The 19,118-nt window shown below is 33.3% G+C and overlaps 1 protein-coding gene across 5 annotated transcripts in view; it reads left to right on the plus strand.

Moving 5' to 3' along the window:
• The window catches only part of PAK2 (p21 (RAC1) activated kinase 2), a 70,332-nt gene that overhangs the window by 46,988 nt on the left and 4,226 nt on the right, over nt 1-19,118 (plus strand). For all 5 annotated transcript variants that reach the window (XM_074365363.1, XM_074365355.1, XM_010959307.3 and 2 more), the window contains 12 exons: nt 1,034-1,134; nt 1,464-1,611; nt 3,220-3,251; nt 4,381-4,488; nt 5,553-5,685; nt 7,064-7,127; nt 8,382-8,430; nt 8,952-9,064; nt 10,213-10,330; nt 12,297-12,396; nt 14,488-14,684; nt 18,883-19,020. In XM_074365363.1, the coding sequence (XP_074221464.1) occupies nt 1,034-1,134; nt 1,464-1,611; nt 3,220-3,251; nt 4,381-4,488; nt 5,553-5,685; nt 7,064-7,127; nt 8,382-8,430; nt 8,952-9,064; nt 10,213-10,330; nt 12,297-12,396; nt 14,488-14,684; nt 18,883-19,020 (1,301 nt within the window). The remainder of the gene's footprint in view (nt 1-1,033; nt 1,135-1,463; nt 1,612-3,219; nt 3,252-4,380; nt 4,489-5,552; nt 5,686-7,063; nt 7,128-8,381; nt 8,431-8,951; nt 9,065-10,212; nt 10,331-12,296; nt 12,397-14,487; nt 14,685-18,882; nt 19,021-19,118) is intronic.

Genomic DNA, 19,118 nt, shown 5'->3' on the forward strand with positions numbered 1-19,118 from the left:
CATTTATAGAAGAATACTCTATTCTTTTTAAGTGAACACGAAATGTTTACTAAGACATCATATTCTGGGACGATTTTTTAAAGTCTCAATGAATTTTAGGAAGATTCAAGTCACAAAGTATATATTCTGTGACAACAATGTAATTAAGTTAGAAATCAGTGGAAAGATCTCTGGAAATATTTGGAAAATAAATAAAAACACTTCCAAATAAATGAAGAAATTAAGAGGATATTTGGGAAGTACAGTAAACTGAATGAAAATGAAAATTCAGGACATCAGTATCTATGATGCTGCTAACACAGTACTTAGAGGAACTTTACAGTTTTAAATGTCCATATTAGAAAAGAAAAGAGAGATCAAATCCATGATTTTAGCTAAGCTATTTTACTACACTAGAAGAGAAGAGCAGGCGAGATCCAACGTAAGCAGATGAAAAGAAAAAAATAATTCAAAGTGAAAAATCAGTGAAATTTTTTAAAAATACAGAAAAATCAATGAAACCAAAAGCTGATTTGTTGCGAGTATCAGTAAAATAGACAAACCTTTACCAAGACTGATGGGATGGTAGGGAGGCAGAGAAGACACAAATTGCCAATGTTGAGAGTGACAGAGATGGCATCTCTGTAGATTTTACAGATATTAAAAAGATACGGTAATATTAAGAACAAATACATACAAATAAGTTCAACAAATTAGATAAACTGGAAAAATTTCTTGAAAGACTCAAAGAAAAATAGGTAACCTGAAAACCCTAAATTAGGAAAGTTTAGTTTATAGTTACTAGCCTTCCCACAAAGAAAATAGCAGACTCAGATGGCTTCATCAGTGAATTTTACCAAACATTTGAGGAAGAAATATTACCAATTCTATATAAAATTCTAGAAAATTGAATAGGAAGGAATAATTCTCAAGTCACTTTTATGAGGCCAGCATTACTCATGTACCAAAGACATTACAAGAGGAGAAGGGTATATTTACTAATCTTTATTTAAATAATCTTGTTTAAATAGGCTCTTTTTTTAATGCCCTCTAGGAAGTAAGAAGAAAGAGAAGGAAAGGCCAGAAATTTCTCCTCCATCTGATTTTGAGCACACCATCCATGTTGGCTTTGATGCTGTTACTGGAGAATTCACTGTAAGTTTACCGATTTGGGACTCATTTATAAAGCGGCATTCAGACCTCCTTTCAGTATTAAGTTTGAAGTTAACTTTTGTATCCACATACTACCTGTGAATTCTTAGTGCTTTTCTCTTCTTATAAAAGTGTTTGTGGCTGAATGTATTCTTTTCCGAGGGAGCTGGGCCTATTGCTTATAATTATGCAAAATAGATTCAGAAAACTAGACTTTTTAGAATTTACAATTGTGTAGATTGATTTATTTTATATATTTTGTCACTTAGCTCTGGAAATTGATCTTATTGGAGCAATTCAAAACAACTAATTTCTGAATATCTTTTTGTTAGGGCATGCCAGAACAGTGGGCTCGATTATTACAGACCTCCAATATCACCAAACTAGAGCAAAAGAAGAATCCTCAGGCCGTGCTGGATGTCTTAAAGTTCTATGACTCCAACACAGTGAAGCAGAAATATCTGAGCTTTACTCCTCCTGGTAAGATATCAGACCGTGGTAAAAGATTGACTTAAAGAGGACTGCAGAGTTGTGGAGCACTTCTAGATAAAAAGATTGCTTAAATAAAAAGCTGAGCTATGGTAGTTGTCTCTGCTTTTCCCCCTGCATAGATTTACCTTTTGTAAACTGATTGGAGCAGCTCTTATGCATAATTTGGAGTTTGGGGATTATATTAATCTCTTAGTTTTGCCCAAATAGATTTTTTCTGCCTTTTATTTGTTTTCCCTCTTCACAGGTTTTGGATGAGTTCCAGCAATAGAAGGGAAAGAGCCTAATTTATAGGCATGCTCATACTAGAAACGTTATTTATTGTTAGTGGGACAGGAGGAGGGATGTTTTGGATGTTTTACTGTATATAAACACAGACTTTGAAGTAAAAAAAAGTTTTTGTCTCCTCAAAAATTGAAGCTCATCTAATATAAAAACATAAAATAAGCATTAGAACTAAAAGAATTGGAATATCATTAGGTAAGAATTGGAGAATAGTGGGTTTTTTAAGTTTACTCGTTCAAGTAAGGATCAGAATAAAGTCCACACATTACAGTGGAGTACTGTATGTCTTGAACCTCTTTGGATATTTAGGCTTCCCCTCCCTCACACTGATTCTCAGGCCTCTTTTTCTTGCAACTTATTTGTTGAGGAAACAGGATCATTTGTCCTGTCTCCCTCAGGGTGGATTTTGCTAATTACATACCAGATTGTCATTTTATGTTTCTCTGTCCCCTCAAGTCATACATGTAGTTCTTAAAAAACAATATGATTGAGCTAAAATTATACATGTAGTTTTAATTAGTTGTACTTACTTGGTTGCATCCTTGCAGAAATAAAAGGTGTGTCAAAGGAAGAAATAGAGACCACTTGGCAAATGATCTTGACCTTTTTTATGTAATCTGGTACATCTTTAGCAAAAGGTCAGATTTGTCCCTAGAAATTTTGTCAACTACTCAAGTGTGTAAATTAGTAATCTTTTTTAAAGTCAAATGTTTAAACAGAAAATGGTATATTTATATATGTGTTCATATATGTGTTGAGATGGGGGCATTTTAAAAAGTAAAACAACAAAACTTGCTCTTCTAAACTCCAGAATGAATATGTTCATATTTAGTCTTCATGAACTGTGTTTTGCCTTCAGGGGTTTGCTTTCATATTGATCAAAATTTTTGTCAATAATTTTCCTTTTACATAGTTACTTGGTCCAAATGATCAGTTGCTTTAAGTTCTTCGATAAGCAGTTTGGTGGAGAAAATATCGTTGTGAATAAACTTCTGATTTATTTTAATAAATGCAGATTGACAGGTACATTTTCAAGTAAACTTTTAACAGCTATAAAATTCACCCACTTGAAGTGTACAATTCAGTGATTTTTAGCAAGAGTTCCATTAAGATTTGAGGCTTGTTAGCTCAATCTTACATAAATTTTTATTTGAATACTGATACTATTTTTCTCAAAATGTAATTCAACTTAAAATGAAATCAGTCTAAGAACATTTTACTTGCTCTGCTTTATCTTTTCTTTCTTTCGTTGTATAGAAATTGTTTTATTTTTTTGAATTGTTAACTTAGCATTATTTTCTGTTTTGTATTCAGAGAAAGATGGCTTCACTTCTGGAACACCAGCAGTAAGTTAATATGTTGTCTTATAGCTCTTGTTCTAATTTATTAGTTACCCAAACAAATCTAGTTTTTATTTTACTTTCTAAAATAAATTACAGCCATCAGAAATAACCACTTAATGTTTGTTTTTAGCTAGCCACTTGATTAGTTGAGGAAGCTATATTAAACAAATAGAATTTCCTCAGATGATGCTTAAAGTAACTAAAACTTATGATCTTTAGAGCAGTTTAGCTACTTTTAATAATATTTCCATATATAAACATGAATGCAAAGAACTAGCCAGCATTTTCCTCTGGCCCCATTCTACTGAATATAGACTGTGGAAATATACTGAACAGTAGAAGTCTGTCAGAATCTTCAGAGTTGTTTGAAACTCTTATGTTTTCATGTAAGCACAAATACCTCCTGCAGTCACTGTTTTATTTTCAATTCCTCAATTAGGAGAACATGATCTCCTGAATTTATTTGAAGACTAAATGTAATAACATATAAAGTACACAGCTAGCACACACCTGGCATATAATAAGCTTGGTATAAAGGATAATGCCTTCCTCTTTTGCTTCACTAGCCGCCACTTTTTCTGGTGAATCTGAGTGTTTTAAATAACTGAAAGTGGGGAGGGAGGTTATAGCTCAGTGGTAGAGTGCGTGCTTAGCATGCACAAGGTCCTGGGTTCAATCCCCAGTACCTCCATCAAAATAAATAATAAAGTAAATAAAAACCTAATTACCTTACCCACACCCCACTCCCTCCAACAAAATAATAACTGAAAATGACTCTGACTTACACAAAGCCCAGAGGATTTTTGGTTTTGGTCTTAACAAATGAAGGGATTGTCTACTTTGGGGGCTTGTTTAAAGGGTATACAATTCTCTATAAAGTGTATAAATTCCCTCTTAAAGAATACTTGGTATTTACTGTATACATTTATTTTATGAATTTACTTTTCTATAGTGTATAGAGTCACCTTTACTTTTTCAAGTGTTTATATTAGAACCTGTGAGGTTTTACCATTTTAAAATGAGCTACTAAAGAAATACTTTTTCAAGTATGTTTTAAAAAAAAGAAAGTCATATTTTAATGTATTGTTATATTTGACTTGTCTTCCTTACTTCGGTCATGTGATAAATGCAGCTGAACACCAAGGGATCGGAGACGTCAGCAGTAGTAGCAGAGGAAGATGACGATGATGAAGAGACCGCTCCTCCTGTTATTGCCCCACGACCAGATCATACAAAATCAGTGAGTTTCTGATTAGTGAATTGGGTTGTGTGTGTATGCATTTATGTTTTTAAAAACAGAGGTCTTTATTTTACTTCCAGTGATTAATTTTAAAAACCTTCAGGCTTAAAATATTTTAGAATGGGAAGTTTGATTTTTACCTAAACACCACTCATCAAAAATCTAGTGTTTTGAAAATTAAAATCAAATGGCTTCTTTAAAAGTTAAAATACCTATCTCATTGTTTTTTCTTTCTCTATTATACCATCTCTTCCAGAGAATTCATCTGTTTATCTGCCTTTTCTCTGTTTGTCTCAGTGCAGATAACTACTATATGTAAAACTGTATCTTACCTCTTTCCCAAAGTATGTATTTTATCTTCGATTGTACATTTCTCTCAAAGCCTTGGTGTCATTCAGGAGGCTGCTAAGAGTGAAGTTTCTAACAGATATGGGAAATTTTAATAATAACTTTAGATAGGGACAGAAAGAGTCCTGTCCCTCTCCCTGTACTAATACGAATAAAGTCAGTGGAGTATGACGAAGTGTTGGCACGGTAGGCAGGGGAGGCTCTAAGGACTGCCGTTGGCTCCTCACCTAATGATAGAGAGCTCTGTCTTTTTTACCACCTAGAACTGGCTGTTTGCAATGAAATGGTGGAAATTATATTTGTGTGAATATTTTGTGGGAATTAATAATAGTTATTTCAACATCAAGGTTTCCACTATTTTTGCTCTTTATTTCTCTCTTGTAGAGAAAACATGATTTTTAAACTTGTACTTCTTTTTGCTTCATTGTTATTTTATAATTTTAGATCTGGTTAACACTATCATTTCGTTCAAGAATCTGCTGTTTTGTTAGACAGATTTTTAAAATATATACATGATGTGCCAAAGAAAAATGTCTCACATTTATTCCTTAGTTACCAGTCTTTTATAAGACAAGTCTGAAAATATTATTCTCATTCTTTATAATACCAGAGACAACTTAGTTTTTGTCAAAAATGAGAGAACTGAATGGTGTGCAAGTAAGAATACCTAAAAATATTTTTTCCTCAAGCCTCAGTAATTAACTGTTTCTCTGCAGATTTATACACGGTCTGTTATTGATCCTATTCCTGCACCAGTTGGCGATTCTAATGTTGATAGTGGTGCCAAGTCTTCAGACAAACAGAAAAAGAAGGCCAAAATGACAGATGAAGAGATTATGGAGAAATTAAGTATGTTACCTACATTTCACATCATTCTTAAATTGCTAACATCTCTTGAGACATTGGGCCCAGATGGATTTTAATTTATATCTTAGATTTTGGCTTATAAATTATGAATTATTTTCTTCTAGGAACAACAGCTTTAATTAAAATGTAGTAAAGCTAAAATAATACTCTTCTTTGCTTGTTTATTATTATATGCTGACTGGTAAGCAGCATCTTTGCAAGTCATTACTTTGGGGAGTAATACTTTTTCCCAAAGGGCCAAATTTAAAGGTCATAGTTGGAAACTTTATCAAAGGAATATTTATGCACACCCATAGTTCTCAATATGAGAATACAAAATGGCCTATATAGATATATGCGTGAGCATAAAATGTTTTTTTCCCCTCTTCTCCCTTTTCATCCGTCAGCTATTATTGCCTGGATCAAGCACTGGAAACAATACACACAGTGCAAAGAAAAGGAGCAATAATGTCTCTTTACAACTATACAGCAACTATAGTCACAAAGGACACTGACGTAGAGGGATCAAGGAAAAATACTATGTATTGGTTGTAGGCTTGAGGTTGGGTACTTACGTAAAATTGGATTATTTCTGTGAATTTCTGAAATATGCTCCTCTCTCCTTTCACCTTGTAAAAGTTTAAGTGAAAATTTAGTGTGGTTTTCTCATGTTTTGACCTACTAGTAATAAGAATATAAGCTATACTTCTATGTACAACAACATAATTTTAAAACCTTTCTTAGTTGCGACTTTGTGAACTTTCCTAAAATAGATATATGATTGGTTTGTGCGTGTTTCACATTAGAGTAACCATTATAGTAATAAGTTGTTTCCTAAATATGTTGGACAATAGAAGGTATATAAGAAGAGTTAGAAAAGCTATTTAGGGTTTTTCATTTGGATATTGTATATATTTATTTTTTCATAGTAAGTAGTTTCATAACTTATCATTAGTTTAATACATTTCAATGGAGTCTAAAAAGTAAGATGCCAAACTTGTCATTTCCCCAGGAATTTCCCAATTTTAAGACTGAACATGCCACATCCTGAAAACCCCCTTAGTCTCTGGAAAACTAGTACAATTGGTCAGTCTAAAAAGGGGTCATTTTTAAGAAAATGATAATCAAGACATTAGTTAGGAGGTCTAGCCTTATGGAAATAATTTATCCTCTTGTTTCTGATACTTTTTTACTTATATTACTTGTTTCTTTAGTGTTTGTGTTTGAAACATATATTACTTTTGAAACTTAGTGTTGTGTTTGAAAACTACTGTTCTAAAATCAGTGGAGTTTATTAAAAGAAATAGTTACCAGAAATTGTTTACAGTTTTAAAATTCTTGACTTAGATTCTAACTTTTTGTTGTTTTTTATTTGAAATAGGAACTATTGTAAGCATAGGTGACCCTAAGAAAAAATATACAAGATATGAAAAAATTGGGCAAGGGTAAGTATTTGTGACTATATTCCCAGAATATTCATTCTTTCCTAGGTGTCCAGCATGACATCTTGTTTGCCTGACATTGAGCACTTATGATATTCAAGAGTGGTTTCCCTGGATTTGTGTAAATAAGCAATGCATTTATTTCTAGATGCTATTAAAATACTGTACTGCTTTGCAATGATTATACATCATTTCTTCTTAAGTGTTATTTTCCACTGGTGGTAAGAGATTAGATGGGTGGGGAAATTGTCCAGCAAATATTTAAAAAACAGAAAGAAAATTTACAACAAGATCACACTTAAAAAAAAAAAAATACAACCCTGCATTTTAATCACATCACTGAGTATGGATCTTTAGTTCTACTGATCTGATTTTTTTCAGAAATTTGTATTTTTAAACTATACTAACTGAACTCTTTTTTCCTGGTACTTGGGGGCAAATAAACATCTTGAGTTTTTAATGTTACTAACCTCTGGAAAGTGTTCTGTGAGTTTAGAAAGTGAGCTTAAGTCTTTTTTTAAAAACTTACTTAATGAATTTTTTTTTTAAAAACCAAATTCAATTACAATGCTAGTTTCAATAATAAAAAATTGAAAATCATGTTAATAATCTTGAGCATGATAATAGATAAACTACAGTATACTGAGCAATGTATACAATAATTATGAATGAACAAGAATAACACCTGTTCATATGGATGACCATCTGAAATCAGTGTTGAGTTAAAAAACAAATAACAGGAAAATATATAAAATGAAACCATTTCTATGAAATTGTAAATTATGTTAAATATCTTCTGTAGTAGTACATACCTATGTCCTTGATAGTTAAAATATAGAGAAATACATGGAAATGATGCACATCAAATACAGAATTAATACCCAATACAGATTACTTTTGGGATGAGGGAGGATGCTTTTGGAAAGGGTAGACAAGAACCTTCAAATTTATTTGTAGTTTTTTGTTTCTTAAGTAGGGAAGTGGATCCATGAGTATATGTTACTGTTTTTTTTCTTTTCTTTATCTTTTTCTTGTATTTTTAGAGGTCTGAAATTTATGACAAATTTTTAACATAAGTTTTGGCCACAGAGATTGCCTCTTTTTCTCATTTTTCCCCCCTTTACTTTTACTTCTTTTAAAGATGTTCAGTTTTAAATGTTCTTTAATCCCTTTTCAGTTGTTCTAAGTATAAAATCTTTGAATGCCATTAATGAGTGATTTAGAAACCCTAAATCTGGTTGTGTCTTTTTTCCCTAGGGCTTCCGGCACAGTTTTCACTGCTACTGATGTAGCATTGGGACAAGAGGTAGCTACTTTCTCATTCTTCTGGATGTTACCATTAGCTTTTTTTTTTTTTTTTTTTTAACCATTAGCTTTTAATATAGGGAGAAACTAGATATGTCTGTGAATAATCAGTAGGAATCTCTTTTTCACTTGACTATGTTGAAAGAATTAGCCTACACAATGTTATAGCACTTCCCTTAGTAGAGGGAAAAAAAGAAGTAATTATGTGTTTAGTTTCATATGTTAAAAAATATTTTAAAAATTATTTTCCCAGATTAGGATGAAAAGATTAATTCCTGGCACTGGGCTGACCTTGGGTTGGTTAATCAGCTTCAAGAGAAATCTAAAAATATTTAGGCTCTTTGTACTACAAAGCATTGTGCATAGGCAGTGTGGAAGTAAAAGTACTGCCTGTGAGTAAATTGTAATCTTATTGTATAATATGTATATAATAAATTAAATGATTAACTGATTGGTGTTTGTAAATTTTCTAAGAGAATTGGGAAACTGGTTCTCATTTTTTTTTTTCTGTTTCCATCATAGGTTGCTATCAAACAGATTAATTTACAGAAGCAGCCAAAGAAAGAATTGATCATTAATGAGATCCTGGTGATGAAAGAATTGAAGAATCCTAACATAGTTAACTTCCTGGACAGGTAAATATAAATATTTCTTAAACACTGGGAGGAGAAGTAGAAATTTTACATCTCATGGGTTTGGGGACTAGCCACTTTAGTTAGGCTAGAGTCGAATGTCAATACTGAAAAATAAACTTGAAGATGGAGGAGAGGTAAAATAGCATATTACAGTTTGGAAGGTCCTTTTTCTACATAGATATCACTTGGCAAGCAAGAGGAGGCAGTTAAATGAAGGACATTGCTGTTGATGGTCATATTAATTACAAATGATCAGAAGCAGAAACATTAAGGGAAGGTTGGCTGTGATTCATGCCTTGAATGACAAAGGTGACTGGCCACACAGTTTTTAAACTTTCAGGCCAATTTTTATTTCACATTTTGTCTTTCATGGGCAAGTAGTATGTCTATCTAAACCTCATTTAATTTAGGAATTGATGTTAAATAGCAAAACAAAAAACAGAATAGATAATTATGTATCTTACAACTTTTTTTAAGCAGTTACATGTATATGAATGAAAGAAGAATAGTAGAAAAATAAATGAAAATTATGGTAGTGATTGTATTGGAGATAGAGGATTATAGATGGTTTATTTATTTCCCATATTTAAATTTATTTTGAATGGGTTAAAATAAAACACAGTTTTAGACTTTAATGCTAACTCTGGGGACCATGTTCATAGAATTAAACTTTCCAGATACATTTCCCCACTTTTTAAAATAGTGTTTCAAGTCAGTAAAACATGGTGGTTAAGATAAGCCATAAGCTTTGGAATCAGCTAAACCTGGCTTCAGATTCTAGTTCTGTCACCTAATGGCCACGTGACCTTGAATGAGTTACTTAGCCTTACCAAGCCTCTATCTCTTCATCTGTAAAAGAGGACGGATAGTTCCTACCTTATGGGATTATTTTAATTGAAATAATCTATGTACACACTCAAGTTACAATTATGGGCAAACTTTAAAGTGATTCAGGAAAATCATAATGACTTTCGGTTATTTTTCTGTGCTGTTACATAGAAGCTTTTCAGTTTTTTTCCTAGCTATCAAAGCTACCAGCTTTCTGGTTTTTTAATTAGGGTGCCTAGTATTTAAGTTCTTCAACACAGAGTGACATGTGTTTTAAAAAAAGTAAAAATGTGGATGTATTTTGTATGTTCTTTTTTTAGTTACCTGGTGGGAGATGAATTGTTTGTGGTAATGGAGTACCTCGCTGGGGGATCACTAACTGATGTTGTAACAGAAACCTGCATGGATGAGGCACAGATAGCTGCTGTATGCAGAGAGGTGAGTGTGTTCACTTTTTGATAAGTTATGGTAATATATGGTTAACAGGAGGTGAAGGAAAAAGGGAAAGTTTTTTTGTGCAGGTTACTTTCATTGTATGAGATACTTTGTACAAACCTTCTACAAGTTATTTTCATATCAGTTCATGCTACAGGAGAGTTTCAATCCTTTCCTTCATTTATAGGATAATTCTGGAATGAATCATGCACCTTTGAAAAGCCCAGCTCACCAGTAAATTTCAGTGGGATGATCACTATAATTTATTATCTAAGCAGGGTACTTTTCAAGAGTGAGAAGGGGGGTGCCATTAAAAATATACCACTCAACAGTGGACACAAGAACAGGGTGGTAAATATCTTTACCTTAAGTATTAATTAGTCTATTTATGGCTTTATTGAGCTCATTGAAGGTGATCAGTGAGATGATATTCGTTAAATGAATTTCTAGACCTACTGTTTGTTTAAACCAGTAGAATTCTGCCAAATTGCCTGTCCTTCTTCCATCTAATCTTTTCCTACAGATTAGACTTAGGTTAATGACTTGCTTATTGTCATTAAAATTGTGACACTACTTTCTTCAAATATCCTAGGAACCATTGTCACAAGGGACAAAATTATAGAAGTTCTTACAATTATTATGTTCCCTATGATCTGTCTTTGAATTTTTACAGTGAATTATAAGTAAATTATGAACTTTGTTTATATAGGAACAGTATATATGATTTTTTCTCTTTTTCAGCTTTTATTAGGTATTTCTTGAAAAAGTTTCTTTGAAAATTTTAACTCTAGGATAATTATGCTCTACCTCCTGGTTGTTTCAGGAGAAAAGGAAATAACTTTTTAATAGTTATGAATATGATAGTTTAATAATATCCCTTAACAAAGAATGTCTGGTCACTTAAAAGCTAATAAAAACTTAGTAAGAATTATCTATTTATACTTAATTTGTTTTTCATTTTTTTTCATAGTTCATGTAAAATTATTTTAGGAGTTCCTCTAATTGTGATAGTTTTTTTTTTTAATTCAATTATTTTTCTGGGGTTTCTTCTTTTTGGGAATCTGCTTAAATGCTTGGTAAATGTAGTACAGTAATACACTGTTAATCTGATTTTTTTTCTTTGAATATTGGAGTATTTTGAATGAGATTTTTTAGTTGTTATTTAGTTGTACAGACTATGTGTTCTACTTTAATGGGGTAAGAAATAAAAACACAACTTTTTCCAGCTTCCAGTTTATACTCAGGTTACATTAAAAACATAGCAAGCAGATTTTTAAAATTTAATCTCATACTCGTTTGTAAGGAAGTAAGAATAGTTTTGCTGCACTTTTGACTCAGTGCTTTTTAAAATATGGCATAAGAGGAAAGTTATTCTTTCATCACTGGTGTCTAGGGTGTGTATGTAGCTTTATGTAAAACCTACCATAAGAAAAAAGGAAGAAAACATTGTACGTCACATTCAGTAACTGGAGAGAACCAGACCACCCAATGGCTTGCATTGATTAGATTTCTGAGTATCTTAAATTCAAATGGGAATGGTCAAAAGTTTATCCTTTACTGAATGATTTCTAAAAGGCCTTGCGTATGTTTACCAAGTGCTCTATACCTTTAGGTGTTTAAACCTAATAGGCCTAGAAATCATGTAAACCCACCCATCATTTCATGAATGACACATTGAAGATTGAATGATATTCTTACGGTTTTCAATAATCTGTGTCTGACATAGGACTAAATATGACATTAATAATTATCTCTGGGTAAGATCAGAGGATGGGAAGAGGAGATTCTGATTAAGGAATTTTATTTTGATAACTTTGCTCATGAGAGAGTTGTTTTCTTTGTAAATGTATGTATTAAAGTGTCTTCTGCTGGATACTAGAGGCAGTGCCCAGACCATAAGTAGTGTATGTGAACTTCCCTTAGACTTTTCAGGGACTGTTTCATTGATAGGTGTTTTTCTCCTGCTCAGTGTTTACAGGCATTGGAGTTTTTACATGCTAATCAAGTGATCCACAGAGACATCAAAAGTGACAATGTGCTTTTGGGCATGGAAGGATCAGTTAAACTCAGTGAGTAACAAATGAACAAATAACATTTATGTGTTACTTATAATTTTCTACCTTTTGTTTAAGTAAAATCCCTCTTCTGCTGTTAATATTTTTATGACAGTAAATGGATGGAGGAGAGAGAACAGTGGTTAAAAAAAATATGAACTCTCAGCTGGACAGCTTGATTCTAAATATCAGATCCACTACAACTTGCTGAATAATTTTGAATGAGTTCCATAATCTTTGTGTTCATTTTCTCATTTGTGTGATAAGGAAAATAATACTACCTATCTTAGAGAATTCTTCTGAGGATTAAAAATGTAAAAAACTGAAAACAGCCCCGGGACTGTTGTAATGTTGGTGCTGTCTTCTAACATAAACTTGGATTTGTCCCTGCCACTATTGGGGTAGATTTTTCTCATTATGCTGTTCTTCTTTCTTTGCTGGTAGCATGTGGCCTGATTGGGGGAGGCTGTATGACCCTGCATCAGAGATGATACGTTTTAAAAAAATAAATGTGTAAACGTCTTTCCCTAATTATCTTCTGTATCAGATATGGTGGAGTCAGGGGGAAAAAAACCCTTTCTCTCTGCTGGCTCTAATCTCAGTTCCAACCATGCCCTCTAGAGGATTCAAAAAGAGCTACTACTGAGGTTTCTCCAACTGTGCAGAATTCAAGGCATTTCTTTGATCAGGAGACCAAAAACTTTTTCTTGTTTGCCTAGAGAGTTTGGCTCCTTTTTCAACTTTTTTTTTTTTTTTTAAGATAGATCCTCCAAAGGTTATTCAATCACAAAAAAGGAGATTTAAGTTCTATCAGATGGTCAATATATATGATTACTATTTGTAAATTTAGTGAGAAAGCTAGAAATTAACATTCTCAGACATTTTTGGTGGATACACAGATAAACTAAATTTGACTTTTTTGAATAATATTTTATCCTGGCCCTGCCACTTACTGGATGAATGATCTTGGGTAAGTTATCTAAAAATATGTATGCCAGTTTCCCCACTTGTAAAATGGGAATTATAATAATAATAAACATACCTGTCTCATAAAGTTATCACGAGGTATGTTAATTCTTATGAGGTACTTGAACCAGTTATAAATACTCGTTTTAGCTATAAATGTTATGATCTGGACTAACTGTTGCTCTTCTAGGACTCTCTCTTGTAGAATTACTGAACATAAATGCACCACAATAAGTACAAAGCTGTTCTCTGCAGAGAAAACCCAACAATATCTTAAATGTCTAGTAGTACAGAAATGGTTAAATAAATTACAGTGTTTTTATGTTCTGTAAAGTTGTGTAGTTTGAATAATTCTTCTAATTACAGAGATCTCTAAAAATAAATTAGGTTTTAAAAAGCAGCTTACAGAATATCCTAATTAGGTTAAATAAACCAGGCAGTTCATGGATATTATTTGTAAATGCATAACAGAAAGTGTAAACCTTACAAACCTGAATGTTAAGAGTGTTATGTATGGAGTAGAATGGGTTTAACAGTAGAAGGAAGGAAAAAATTCTAGATTCTCAGCTTGACTTTTCCACTAAATTAACACTGAGTACTAAATTAGGCATTCTGTCCCACATTTACAAAATGAGGTGGACGGACTAGAGTAATGCTGGCTGAGACCTTGTAGGTACAGTTGCAGCTAATTGTGTTCTTTTCCTAGGCTCTCTGCTGAGTCAGAGTTATTGATTCTAACTTCTGTTTATTTCCTTCAGAAGTAGTTCCCACTCTCTGACCTTTGCCTGATCCACAGTTGACACAGTTTGCTGTCCACTTTTGGTGACTTTTTCTTTTAGAACTTTTTTAACTTTATTAAAACTTTTAGGGTAGATTTGTTTAGGATAAAAGGCCTCCTGATAATCTCCCCTCTACTTGTGGGAAGTAAAAGTTGAAAAGTGAGAATACATAACATCATCAGAATATTCTTAAGCCCATTTAGGTTTACTTTATTAATGCATTCTTTAAAAATAAGAGGCCGAAAAAAAAAAATAAGAGGCCGAATTTATAAATGTAATTAGTTAAGTCATATGAAGTGAACTCTTAGATAAAACAATCCATGGGCACCATTAACTTAAGATGTTTTGTTTTGTTTTATAGCTGACTTTGGTTTCTGTGCTCAGATCACCCCTGAGCAGAGCAAGCGAAGTACTATGGTTGGAACGCCATACTGGATGGCACCAGAGGTGGTTACACGGAAAGCTTATGGCCCTAAAGTGGACATATGGTCTCTGGGTATTATGGCTATTGAGATGGTAGAAGGAGAGCCTCCATACCTCAATGAAAATCCCTTGAGGGTAAGACCAATTAAACAGCAGCCTTATTTTATGAAAAATAATTTTCTTTAAAACATTTATTTATAACCTGCTTGTGCCAGGCACTGGCCAAGTATTTAGGATACAAAGTTGATAAAATCTAGTCTCTGTCCACACTCTGCATCTAAAAATCATTTGCTTCTGGGTTATGGGTTGAATGTGTTAGGTAAAGAATTTGTATTGAAAATGGCACTCTTAATTCTGATCTTCTTCCCCAAAACCCATAATGTCAGTCTAATCATAGAAAAAAATCATAAAAATTCCAATAGAGAGGCATTGTACAATATAATACCTGACCATTACTCCTCCAAACTATCAATTTCATCAAAAGGAAAGGAAAGTCTGAAAAATTGTTATAGCCGAGAGGAGCCTTAGAAGACATGACAACTAAATGTCCTGGAGCAGAAACAGGAGCCAGTGAAATAGGGAAATCTACTGTGAATGCTGGAAGCCTGAAGGGCCCCTGTGAGGTTAGGGATGCCAGTCAGCAGGGATGTATCTTCTTCTTCCACAATACTTAGCTGCACAGGTAGAGAGGCAAAGAGTAGACAAATGAGTGCTATGAAGGGTAAAAGGATCAAAGAAGTGATTATGTGAAAGGAATGCTCGACACTTGAGATCAGTCAGGATTTACTTAGATTCATTGGTGTCAAAGGATTGCTGGCATTGGGGTACTAGGAGTGAAAAGATAGGAAGTGGAGCACAACTGAGATTTAAGAGTTGCAGTTATTGGTATTGATAAAGGCATAGGATATGACCTTGGGTGTGTGTGGCTGAGGTAGGCCAAAGGACAAGAAGTGTAACCAAATGTTGAAGGGGAAGGGGGAGTGGTTGTATGAAGAAATTCAGGCCAGAAGGGGGAATGTGCCGAACCACATGGGTGTTTGAATGGAGGAGCTGAGGGAATGACCAGGAGTCCTCGGCTCCTTAAGTCACTAACATAAATGAAGATAAACAGTATAATAAGATTTATCCCCAAGTAGAGAAAAGGTTATTAAGTGCTTAGAGAGGAGGAGTACTTGGCACACGTGTTTGTCTTTATGGGCTTCCCCCCTAATCCCTTTTGATGGAAGTGTGGAAACTCAGAACAATCTTATGATCTTAAATTGATACTAATTGCTATGTCAGAGATAATTTTTTAGAATAGAATTTTTAAATGAAAATTTGGGAGAAAATGTCATGTAAAGAGAAGTGAACTTAGGTGACAAGGAAATAGGCACAATAATATACTGATGATTTGAGTGTCAATTGGTAGCCTTTTTTGATGGCATTATGGTAATGTGGCAGAACCTTTAAATAATTCAGTAAAATATCTAGGTGACCTAGGGGTCAGCAGTGTTTTTAGATACATTATCAAAAGCATTATCCATGAAATAATAATCTGGGCTTCATTAAAATTGGACTCACTTTCTCTAGGAAAACATTATTAAGAGAATGAAATGACAAGTCACATATCAGGAGAAATTATTTCCAAAACACCTATCTGATAAAGAAATGTTATTCAAAATATGCAAAGAACTCTTAAAATTCAACAATAAGAAAGATAACTTAATGTAAAAATGGCAAAAGATTTGAACGGACAGCTCACCAAAGAAGATACACAGATGGCAAATAAGCACATAAAAAGATGTTCAACATCGTGTCACTAGGGAATTGCTAAAGTAAAACAGCAATGAAATGCCACTGCAGGGGGAGGATATAGCTCAATGGTACAGTGCATGCTCAGCATGCATGAAGTCCTGGGTTCCGTCCCCAGTACCTCCATTTAAATAAACAAACAAACTTAATCCCACTCAAAAAAATTTTTTTAATGAGTTTGGCTTTAAAAAAAAGAAAGAAAGCCACTACGTATCTATTAGAATGGCCTAAAATCCAGAAAAGCTGAAATACCAAATGCTAGTGAGGATGTGGAGCTCTCATTCATGCTGATGAGAATACAAAATGGTACAGCTACTTTGGAAGACAATTTGGCACTTTCCTACAAAACTAGACATGTTCTTATCATACAGTCTAGGATTGTGTTCTTATTAAAGTTGAAAACTTATGTCTGCGTAAAAACCTGCACACAATGTTTATAGCATCTTTATTCATAATTTCCCAAAATTGGAAGCAGCCAAGATGTGAAATATATAAATATACTGTCTTTTTAATGGAGGTACTGGGGATTGAACCCAAGACCTCATGCATGTTAAGCATGCACTCTACCACTAAGCTATACTCCTCCCCAATATATTGTACTTTTTAAAGTGAATGAAATAGACTAGAAATAGTGCATCCATATGATGGAATATTATTCCATAACATTAAAAAGATAAAAAGGTATGAGCTATCAAACCACAAAAGATGTGGAAGAACCTTAAATGCATACTTCTTAGGAAAGAATCTATCTGAAAAGGGTACATAATGTATGATTCCAACTGTGGAGACTAAAAAAAGATCATTGGTTGCTAGGGGCTTAGTGGGGTAGTGAGGATGAATAGGTGGAGCGCAGGGAATTTTAGGACAGTGAAATTATTCTGTATAATACTATAATGGAGGTAGATACATGACAATAAACATTTGTCTAACTAAACCCATAGACCTGCACAATACAAAGCGTGAACCCTAATGTAAACTAATAGACTTCTAGGGTTGGTTTTTTTTTTTTTTTTGCGAGGGTGGAGGAATTAGGTTTATATTTATTTTTAGAGGATGTAGTGGGGATTGAATCCAGGACCTTGTGAATGCCAAGCATGCACTCTACTACTTGAGCTATACAGTCCCCCTATAGACTTCTGTTTAATGAAAGTGTACCAGTATTGGCTGATCACTTATAACAAGTGTACCATACTAATATAAGATTTTAATAATAGGGGAAACTGCGTGTGTTGGAGAGGTTCGGTATATGGGAGCTCTGTACTATTTGCTCAATTTTCTGTATGTCTAAAACGTCTAGAAAAGTCTATTGAGTGCTTTTTTAAAAATTATTTAATTTCTAGGAATTTAAAATCAGAGAAGTACATGAAGAATACTAAAGAATGCAAGGATTTTCCAAAAGGGATTAACTAAATTATGACACATCCATATAATAAGGCACTATTCAATTCAGCCATTAAAATAATTTAGTGGATCTAATCTGTTATTAGTAATGACGAGGCTAGCTTTGTTTGGGGTTTTTAAGACTTTGGTTTTTTTAAAAAGCAGTTTTACGTTCACAGCAAAATTGAGAGGAAGGTACAGAGATTTCCCATATACCCTCTTCCCCCACATGTGCATAACCTCCCCAATTACCAACATTCCTAACCAGAGGGTACATTTCTTGGAATCAGTGAACCTACATTGACACATCATTATCATCCAGAGTCCATAGTTAACATTAGAGTTCACTTTTTTTTCTCCTACCCCTATATTACCCTTCTCCCCTTTACTCTCCCCACTGGTAAACCTCTAGTTTGTTCTTTATATCTGTGAGTCTGCTTCTTTTTTGTTTTATTCACTAGTTTGTTGTATTATTTAGATTCCACATAGAAGTGACATCATACAGTATTTGTCTTTCTCTGTCTGACTTACTTCACTTAGCATAATGCCCTCCAAGTCAGTCCATGTTGCTGCAAATAGCAACATTTTATTCCTTTTTATGGCTGAGTAGTATTGATGTCATATAGTCTATGGGTTTGGACAAATGTATAATGAATAACATGTGTCCCATTATTAAAGTATATTAAAAAGTATTTGCACTGCCTTAAAGATCCTGTATGCTCATCTTTTTCATCTGTAGATATATAGATATAGCTAATTTAATTTTTTTTAAAAAGGGTTTCAACAAATCCCATTGTTCTGAAATGTGATATGACTTGAAAGAAATCTAAGAAAGATAAATGGGATACTGTATGTTGATGGTGGGGTTGTGGTCATTTTTCTTTATACTCTTATGTATTATAGTAGTTTTTGTATCAGTATGTATTGCATTTATAATCCAAAAAACCAAGTAAAATTAATTTTGAAAAAGAAGTCAGGGAAATGTAACATCTAAAAATAAAGGGAAAAATATTTAATCAAAGTGGGTAGAAATAAGAACCTCTCTTAAGTATGTATGGCAATTACCTTTAAAGAAGTGGGAAAAAAAATCCATAAAGTTTAAAGTGCTCTCTCACTTTGTTGAGCTACCTTAAGTATGTGAAAGTTGTTCTTCTATTTTTAGGCCTTATACCTGATAGCAACTAATGGAACCCCAGAACTTCAGAATCCAGAAAAACTTTCCCCAATATTTCGGGATTTCTTAAATCGATGTTTGGAGATGGATGTGGAGAAAAGAGGTTCAGCCAAAGAATTGTTACAGGTGAATCTGGAAATGATACTATTTCTGGAAAAAGTTGACTTTGTTGAGTAACCAACAAAAAATTTACATAGTGTTAATAATTACATTTCACTGTTCAT

This window comes from Camelus bactrianus, chromosome 1 (assembly GCF_048773025.1).
Source record: "Camelus bactrianus isolate YW-2024 breed Bactrian camel chromosome 1, ASM4877302v1, whole genome shotgun sequence".
In the NCBI taxonomy this organism is placed as follows: Eukaryota; Metazoa; Chordata; class Mammalia; order Artiodactyla; family Camelidae; genus Camelus; species Camelus bactrianus.